General features: G+C 42.2%; 1 protein-coding gene across 1 annotated transcript; it reads left to right on the top strand.

Moving 5' to 3' along the window:
• The first annotated feature begins 224 nt into the window (after nucleotides 1-224).
• On the top strand, nucleotides 225-9,065 carry LOC108705769 (cilia- and flagella-associated protein 251). Its single transcript, XM_041585334.1, has 11 exons — nucleotides 225-298; nucleotides 2,337-2,596; nucleotides 3,451-3,488; nucleotides 4,456-4,528; nucleotides 5,057-5,096; nucleotides 5,641-5,728; nucleotides 6,509-6,556; nucleotides 6,804-6,851; nucleotides 6,954-7,027; nucleotides 7,602-8,412; nucleotides 8,910-9,065. The coding sequence occupies exons 3-11, from the start codon at nucleotides 3,465-3,467 to the stop codon at nucleotides 8,967-8,969; spliced, it is 1,266 nt and encodes a 421-aa protein (XP_041441268.1). The 5' UTR covers nucleotides 225-298; nucleotides 2,337-2,596; nucleotides 3,451-3,464; the 3' UTR covers nucleotides 8,970-9,065.
• Nucleotides 9,066-9,578: the final 513 nt, after the last annotated feature.

The following is a 9,578-nucleotide window of genomic DNA, read 5'->3' on the forward strand; positions in this document are numbered from 1 at the left end:
TATGGCTCTGTACTGGCTCACTAATGGCTTATGTTTGCTGCTTCAGCATTCCTCTCTGTTACGTGGGTTGCCATTGGCATTGGACTCAGTGCGCTGACTCAATAGGCCACACATACAAAGCAATGCTCAGTGTACTTAATAGGCTGTGTATGTACTGCACATCTAATTAGAAATAAATGCCATATAAACCTCACTCATCAAAAGGGGACACTTCCCCTTTAAGAGCAGGAAACAGAGGTGACTTCACCCTGGGGATGTGACAGTTGGTTCAGTCCGTTGGTTGTCACTTTGGTGAGAGGTAAGTGCATTGTCCCTCTGAGAGATTTTCTTGCCAAATAACCCTTATTTTAGGTAAATAATAGGGTGATGCCCCCAAACTTGTGGGTGTTGTGCCTCTCGCTGATTTTAGTGAATTTGGAGATTATTCCCCCTAAAATTGGCTTGGGAGGAGCCTTTAATCTTAGTGCTGGTTGGGAAACACAGGATTTGGCAGTTATACAGGACTGTCAGCAAATATTCATATAATCTACTGAAGGGAACATTTTGGGACCCCTGTACCTCACCATAAGCTGCTTAATTTGTGTTCCCAGTACTGACAGGCTCCTTAGAGATTTGCCCCTCTGCCCCCTGGTATCTGCCCCCAGCCCTGCTCTTATGTACCAACATTGTAGCTAAATACATGTTCCCTTTATCCAAGTCTGGAACTAGGGGTGGGAAGCAGAGGCACGTGCCATGGGGACAGTAGGGGGTGATAGTAAATGAGTGGGAGGGACATACAGCAGGTCCCATAGAAGAGAGATCATTTCTCCCTAGGGATTTGACAGTTGGTTTAGTCCGTTGGTTGGCTCTGGGTTAAGTATATATTCTCTCCAAGACTTTTTTTTTGCCAAATATCCCTTATATTAGTGAAAAAAGGGATAGTTGGTGCCCCCCAGTCTGTAAATAGGGGTGGGAAGCAGAGGCACGAGCCATGGGGACAGTAGGGGGTGATAGTAAATGAGTGGGAGGGACATACAGCAGGTCCCATAGAAGAGAGGTGACTTTACCCATAGGGATTTGACAGTTGGTTTTGTCCGTTGGTTGGCTCTGCGTTGTGTATATTCCTTCTGAGACTTTTTTTTTACCAAATAACCCTTCTTTTATTGGGAAAAAAGGAGAAATATTTGGGCTACACCCCCCTGACTAGCGGATGTTCCTCTTGTCACTGATTTTAGTGAATTTGGAGATTTTCCCCTAAAATGTGCTTGGGAGGAGCCTTTAATCTTAGTGCTGGTTGGGAGACACAGACCAGGATTTGGCAGTTATACAGGACTGTCAGCAAATATTCACATTTATTAATGAAGGGAACATTTGGGGACCCCTGTACCTCACCATAAGCTGCTTAATTTGTGTTCCCAGTACTGACAGGCTCCTTAGAGATTTGCCCCTCTGCCCCCTGGTATCTGCCCCCAGCCCTGCTCTTATGTACCAACATTGTAGCTAAATACATGTTCCCTTTATCCAAGTCTGGAACTAGGGGTGGGAAGCAGAGGCACGTGCCATGGGGACAGTAGGGGGTGATAGTAAATGAGTGGGGGACATACAGCAGGGCCCATAGAAGAGAGATGACTTTACCCCTAGGTTTTGTTTTGTCCGTTGGTTGGCTCTGTGTTAAGTGTATATTGCCTCTAATATTGCCTGTATATTGCCAAATAACCCTTATTTTAATGGAAAAACAGGGGGGAATATTTGGCTTACACCCCCCCCCAACTAGTGGTTCCTCCTTTTGTCACTGATTTCAGACAAATGGATGGTTGCTAAGGGCAGAGAGCCTAGCAACCAGATATAAAATGTTAAAAAAAAAAGTCCAATTGAAACAGTGGATTTGGTACATTCCTGACTACTAAACAGCGGATGAAAATCTAACAAACCAATGAGTCTGTCCTTGAGTTGGGGACAAGAAGGATCATTGTTTGATTTTTGGTACAAAAGTGCCATTATCCATAGCAACCAATGTATTAATACTAATTTGAACTAGACCATTTAATACTACTTGCTATGGTGTTTCTTGTACCCTTGTACCTCTATAACTGGGCCGTTCTTACTAACGTGGAGTAAATTGCACCAGTGTACTATGTCCTTGCTTTATCGGTGCCAATGCTCATTTCTTATTGGCCGCTATGATCAGACTTACAGTTTTGTACAATCTGAGGCCCGGGAGTTTCTAGTGATGCAAAGCTAATATTAAGTCAGATCAGATCTCTCCCATACTCTGTATTTTATGGGAAATAAGAAGTGCTGAATGCATTATCCGTAAAGCTGACTTGTAATTATTTTTATTCTCTCTCTCTATACAGACATCGGGCTACAGCGTGTTTGCCGCGTTTCCTGCGATCTTTGCGATTTTTTCTGCAAGTTCTGCACGTTTGCTGCTCATCGTCATCAGAGCATTTTTTGGCTTCCCCCTAGTTTGATATAATCCATCCTTATCAGAACTAGTTTTTGGGATAGCCAGGGTCTCCTCAGGGAGACCCCTTGGGGTACCCGGCCTTGTGCCGGTCCCTTTTTTTTTCTTCCAGAAGCGACAACATCTACGACTTCTGCGTTTTTTTGAAAGGTAACCTTGAAAAAATCCAATTGATACTTGTATTATATCTGTTCACATGAGACTTTGTATTAACCCCAGTGTTTTCCCACTCTGCACCCAATACACTATGGCTCCTGTAAATGTAAATGCAGATCAATGAAGTGTAAAGAATGCTCTGCGAGGGTTAAGGTGACCAGACACATATAGAATCACGCTACTGGCTGACTTTAAAGGGGTGGTTCACCTCTAAAGGATAAGTAAACATTAAAAATAAGTGAATGTAAAATTGATGAGGGGGCTATTTTAAGCACTTTTATAATTTACATTAATTATTTATTTTCTTTTAATTCCAAGATATTAAGGGATACATGTACTGTGAATATGAATGAATTTTGTTACAACAGCGCCACCTGCTGGCCATTTTCCCACCAGTCTGACCAGCAAGTAGTCAAGGAAGTTGTCAGGAGAAAGAAAGAGGCTGATAAAGGCTTATAATTTAATTCCTAAGCAGAAGAACATCAGAGCAGCCTCTTTCTTTCTCCTGACAACTTCCTTGACTACTTACTGGTCAGACTGGTGGGAAACTGACCAGCAGGTGGCGCTGTTGTAACAAAATTCATTCATATTCACAGTACATGTATCCCTTAAAAGAATCAAATTCAACACAATCACCAGCATTATAATGTGCCATTTAACATTGAGGGTAACAATATGCCGTAAAATAAAGATAAGGAAATATCTGTCTCTTAATCTCGTACTTTATTTCACCTGATAACACTTAAACTACACAATAACGACTGTCACATTCATATTAAAGTCTTTGAAACGTGAAACTATTGCTGTGCCGAATATATTGCTGATTTGTACCATTTTTCTTCCTTTAGACGACTGAAACATCATGGACCGCTCCCTAGAGATGGAGGTAATGTATCTGTTTCTTTTGTACTTCCAAAAAAGAGAAAAAACATTCCCTCATCTAAACTGGAAGTTCTGGTGGGAGCTGCCATACCATGATACAGGCGGCATTTACACCCAGGGCCGCATCAGTGGGGGAGAGGGGAGAGAGTTGTAGGGGGCCCGAGGGTAAGGGGGGCCTGGCCACGCCACACTTACTTGATTAGCCGGGGCCCCCTGCTTTCTGAGAGCTGCCGACTTCGGGAAGGCAGGGCGGGAGCACAGGGGGAGGTATCTTCTGTCCATTACTTTCTCTTATTGGTCACAGAGTTTAAGTCTGAGTTGAGCGGCTGGATTGGATAGCTGAGGTTTGAACTTCCCCTCCAGCTCATCCAATCACCATGCAGCTTTACCGGGACTTGAAATTCTGTGACCAATAAGGGAAGAAAATGCTGCTCCCCTCCTCCCTTCTGCAGTTGGCAGCTCACTTACAGCAGGTGGGCCACACTAATGAATTAAGTGCAACTTGGCAGGGCCCCCCTAAAGATAACCCTTTGTGGTCCCTGTTGTGTGGTGGGGCCCTGGTCACCAATTTTCTTTCAAACTTCAGGGGGGGCAAGTTTTTTTTTACATGGATGTTTAAGGGGGGCCCTGGCCACCAATTCTCTTATAATGTGGGGGGGGGCCCTGGCAACCAATTTTTTTTTCCCATGTGGGGTCCGAGCCACCAATATTTTTTAATGGGGGGCCCTGACCACAAATGTTTTTTATGGGGGGCCCTGACCACCAATAGTTTTGTATTTTTTATTAACATGTTGGAACCCTAGCCACCAATGTGGGGGGTGGACCTGTGGGGTGGGCGGACCTGTAGGTGGGGCTTGTGGTGGGCTCAGCCCAGGGGGCCGAGGAAATTTTGTCATATGGGGCCCTGCGATTTCTGATGACGGCCCTGTTTACACCCATTCTAAATTGTATCTCTCTTTCTTTTCTTACAGGCGGTTTTGTTGACCCGGAAGAACTTCAGGGAGGAGGAGGAGACAGACATCGAGAGTCTCCTCTATTTTTATGGTAAATATTATATGAATCATCCATTCCTTTATTCAATGGGCTTCTCAGTAGGCTGCTAGGGTTTCAAAGGCTGTAGCACTGGTTTATTATTATTATATTAATAATAATAACATGTATTTATATAGCGCCAACATATTTTGCAGTGCTGTAAAGTAAATGTGTTTATACAACTAAGTCACATTAATTACAAACATAGAACATATGGAGTTACATACATCACAACCAATACTGGTACAAAAGGTAAGGAAGGCTCTGTGCAAAAAGAGCTTACAATCTAAAGGGAAGGGAATAAGACACAAGGCGTGGGAGTGGGCAAGATCAGATATAAGTGGGTGAGAGATGTAGTACTGTATGTGGTATTGCATTTGGTAGTTAAGCAGAGGGAGGGGAGGCTTCTCTAAATAAGTCTATTTTAAGAGATCTTTTGAAGGCAGAAAGGTTGGGATAAAATGTCAGAGACAGAATTGTATGTGAATGTCCTTCCCTCCTTTAGCTCAGTGTTTCATGGAAATGTTTTTTCCCTTGCAGAACATCACTACAGGAGAGAGTTCGGGAAGATGGACGACTTGTAAGTAAAACAGAAATCTGCTTATTTTTGGGAATTGTTGGCCATTGCCCCGGGGGTGTGTGTAGGAGAGATAAGGGGGCAAAATGGGATCCCTCATTGGCCTCAGAATTTGGTGTCAATTGACCTGTCCTGTATTGTTTGGCCCCTGAGACACTATCACTTGGGGGTCTGAATAAAGTACAAGGTGTGCCAGGGGCCAGACACATGCACCCAATCACCCATTCTCTAATTGCAGCATCACATAGTAAATAAACCCCCTGCTTCAAGATTGGATGGACTTTGGCCATTGGCTCCACACCAGGGCCCTATTTATAAATATTCATCATAAGCAATTTAGAAAATTTATAGCTGACTTTTCCTCCTTCAACTATCTCTAAAAAAGATTATTTTGCCGGATATTGTTATTTTATTAGTGCCTTTTTATTTTCACTGTTTTTAGATCATTTGGGCTCTATATAGGTTAACCAGGGCCCAGACATAGTAGAAATACAATGCAGCAGTAGATAAAACCTTGTATTAATGCTCAATGGCAATTCTTTTTCAGAGCCAACTTCCTCATCGGATATGCAGCCACCCACCAGTACCTGACTAGGGCGAACCTGGTGTATTTTATCTACGTGGTCATGAATCTGGTAAGGAATCCAAAATAGGGAATTAATGATATGTTATTATTATTATTATAGAAATCAGGCCCGGACTGGCAATCTATGGGTTCTGGCAAATGCCAGAGGGGCTGCTTTTAGGGCCCATAGAAAGTCAGTAGTTAGTGGGCTGGTGGGGGCTGTTTGGGCCTCTATGTGGGCTGATTGGGCTTCTGTGTACCTGAAATGCCAGGACCTTTTTTAATTCTCAGTCCAGACAGACCTGATAGAAATATTGTATCCCCAGGCCTTTTGTTTCTCATGGACTGTTGCGCCCCTGGTCTGATTCAGTCCATTAACTATTTGTAATTTATTTTGAATCAGTGTGGCATTAGATTGCCAGCTCTTGGCTTATACAATGTAGTCAGCTATTGCACCTCCAGACAATAAACTAATTATAGAGGAGAATATATATGTTTTATGTACCAAACTGAGAAGAAAACTAAAATGCTATCCCCATGTCTGTAAAAACATTGCCCTGTGGCCTTCATGTACATGCGGGTGAAGCACTTATATTTATTGTAAATTCCTATTGTTGCCAGTATTTGGTTCTTATGCCCTTTAAACCAGGAACTGACAGTAACCCATATAATCATATATCTTATTATTATTATTATAATTATATACATATCACTGATGTGTGGCCTATAGTGACACTGCAGGTGAATGGGAACTGCACAGCAGCGCTGCTCCATATTTCTGCTTCTCATCTACCCGATAATATTGCTTAATCCATTTCTCCCTCACTCTGACACTTTTTTTATGTTACAGGAACAACTGGATAAGATTGTGGCTGATTTCCAGCTGCCGGAATCACCTGTAAGTGGCATTATTAGTCTTATTATTAGTGACTGGGTGTCTTAGTAACAGTAGTAACAGTAGTAACAGTATTATTGACTGGATCTCTTCTAAACTCACCCACCTAAGTCCCATTTTCAGCAGCAACAAAGCAAAAGCAAAATCTGTTGCAATGCAGTGTGGGTTATGCACAGAGGCCCCTCATAGGAACCCTAATAACATGGGTACAATGCAGTGTTTGTATAACATTGAGTTTTTTCTCCCACAGCTCAGAAACATCAAAATAGACCGAGACGAGGTTGCCGAAGCCTTTCAAGTAAGTGTCCGGATCACTGTCTCTGTCCCTCATCCTTCCTCCAATACAGAGTATAAATGTCTTATTTACCCTTTGCTCCTCTCCTTGTGTCTTCCCCAACAGACTTTAAGATCAATATCGGAGGGCATGGAGAGCAAACTCCTCGAGAAGGAGAAGGAGCTGGAAGAAGCTGCCATGTATGTATTTTACATTTAATATTCCATTCCAGTTTATGATGCATAAGAACAATATATATATAAGAAAAAATGAATGTAGCCAGTCAGAGCACTGATTTCAGCGTTACACAATTTCATATTGGACTGCAGGTGCCACCACAATCTCCCAGAATTCCTCAGCTGCAGCCTACAATTAGACATCTAATTTAATCTAATCAGGATTAAACAGAAAAAGTCACTTGTACAACCAGTTGAAGTGTGGCTTTGCAATAGTTTGAATTGTGAGTTAGGAACCATTCAGTCCAGGCAAAGAGCAGACAGAAATAGGTTCTATATAATGATCTTAACACAGCAAGAAGGCAAAAAAAATGTATATTGGAAAACCTGCTCTTTTTATCCCATTTTCCACAAAAATATGAGCTGGTCTATCAGTTTACTCTTATCTACCCATATAATATACTAAATCTGCCCCATCAACACATCAATGATCATCACGGAATATATTATTACTTCAGTAATGATATTTGTAGTCTCAACACTTTGGAAACAAATTACACTGACTGATTGTTCTCCATTATATCCCCTTTTGGACCAGTCAACAGGAAAAAGTGGAGCAAGATCACCTGCAGGAAGAGGAGAACCATCAGGAGGAGCAAGAAGAGGTGGAACACCATGAAGAGGAACAGGAGGAGCCAAAGAAAGATCAAGATGAAGATGTTCCTGCTGACAAGAAAGAGGAGATGGAAGAACTGGAGAAGGAGGTTCCTCCAGAACAGCAAGAGGAGGAGATGGAACTGGAGGAACAAGAGGAGCAAAAAAAGGAGCAAGACGAAGATGGTCTTGCTGAAAAGAAAGAGGATATGGAAGAACTGGAGAAGGAGGTTCCTCCAGAACAGCAAGAGGAGGAGATGGAACTGGAGGAACAAGAGGAGCAAAAAAAGGAGCAAGACGAAGATGGTCTTGCTGAAAAGAAAGAGGATATGGAAGAACTGGAGAAGGAGGTTCCTCCAGAACAGCAAGAGGAAGTGATTGAACTGGAAGGACAAGAGGAGCAAAAGCAGGAACAAGAGGAAGATGTTCCTGCTGAAAAGCAAGAAGAGGCAGAAGAACTGAAGAAATATGTCCCTCTTGAACAGCAAGAAGATGTGGAAGAACTGGAGAAAGAAGAGGTGATGGAACTGGAGGAAGAAGAGGAGCAAAAGCAGGAACAAGAAGATGTTCCTGCTGAAAACCAAGAAAAGGGGGAAGAACCAGAGAAAGATGTTCCTGCCGAAAAGAGAGAAGAGGTGATAGAAATGGAGGAACAAGAGGAGAAAAAGCATGACCTAGAAGAAGTTCCTGCTGAACAAAAACAGCAGCAGCCAACCCGGGGAAGAAGGGTTACAATCAGGCTGCAGAGGATCTGGGTAATATATCTAATTACTGGCTTTCTACTTTCATATTCTAATACACCATGTTGGCTCTCGTGTACTTTATAGCCTTCCAGTCGTTCAGGCTGTCTACCCAAATGATTGGAGAAATTGAAAGGTTGCCATAGCTGCCTTGTATGTTCTCTGTCTTTTTTTGCCTGTGGCCTGATCAGTCAGAGAATTTCCCCTATTGGCCAGGGTATGGCTGTCTATAGGTTGTACTGGGTTACTGACTCTGAGCAGAGATCTGGCCAAGTCTCCAGATACCGCTGTTGATTCTCTATAGACCAATTAGGGGGAGGTTTGGGAACTCTCATAGGGCTGTTGTAGCTCTTCCCTTCTTTGGAAATGACTTTGCCACTAGAAACTAGACTCACACCAGCTGATCAATATAAGAATAAAAGGTGCCATTCTAGAGAGCTGAAATGCTAATAATTATTTATCTGTAATTAATTCTTCTTTAACAATTTACAAAATATTTCTTTTCTTTGCAGCGTTCCACCAAGAAGTTCTTCCGAGGGATAAACTGTCGTCGCCCCACTCCTGCGCCTTAAATACCTTGCACCCACACTGGAACCCACACAAGCATTCACACATACACTTACACACGCACCCTCCCTTCCACACACACATATTAAAGGAATCATTCAGTATTAAAATAAACATTAGGTAAATAGATAGGATGTGCAAAATAAAAAATCTTTTGAATATAGTGAGTAAGCCAAAAATGTAATGTATAAAGGCTGGAGTGACTGGATGTCTAACATAACAGCCAAAACACTACTTCCTGCTTTGCAGCTCTCTTGGTTTCCACTGATTGGTTACCAGCCACTAACCAATCAGTGACTTGAAGGGGGCCACATGGGCTGCAAATCAGGAAGTGTTCTGGCTATTATGTTAGACATCCAGTCACTCCAGCCTTTATACATTACATTTTTGGCTAACTTACTATATTAGAAACATTTTTTATTTTGCACAGACTATCTATTTAGCCAGTGTTTATTTGTATACTGAATGATTCCTTTAATATGATTCCTGTGTTCAGTTTAATGTAAATAGAAAAACTGGGTAAATAGACTGTGAAAATAAAATAATGTTTCTATTATAGTGAGTTAGCCAAAAATGTAATGTTTGTAGGCTGGTGTAAATGGATGTGTAACATA

The sequence above is a fragment of the Xenopus laevis genome, chromosome 3L (assembly GCF_017654675.1).
Source record: "Xenopus laevis strain J_2021 chromosome 3L, Xenopus_laevis_v10.1, whole genome shotgun sequence".
Classification (NCBI taxonomy): Eukaryota; Metazoa; Chordata; class Amphibia; order Anura; family Pipidae; genus Xenopus; species Xenopus laevis.

Bases quoted from the DNA above. Each gene is read 5' to 3' on its own strand.
- LOC108705769 (XM_041585334.1), top strand. From the start codon at position 3,465: ATGGACCGCTCCCTAGAGATGGAG. The intron at 4,529-5,056 runs GTAAATATTATA...TTTCCCTTGCAG, and splicing joins GAGTCTCCTCTATTTTTATG to AACATCACTACAGGAGAGAG. The intron at 6,852-6,953 runs GTAAGTGTCCGG...CTTCCCCAACAG, and splicing joins AGGTTGCCGAAGCCTTTCAA to ACTTTAAGATCAATATCGGA.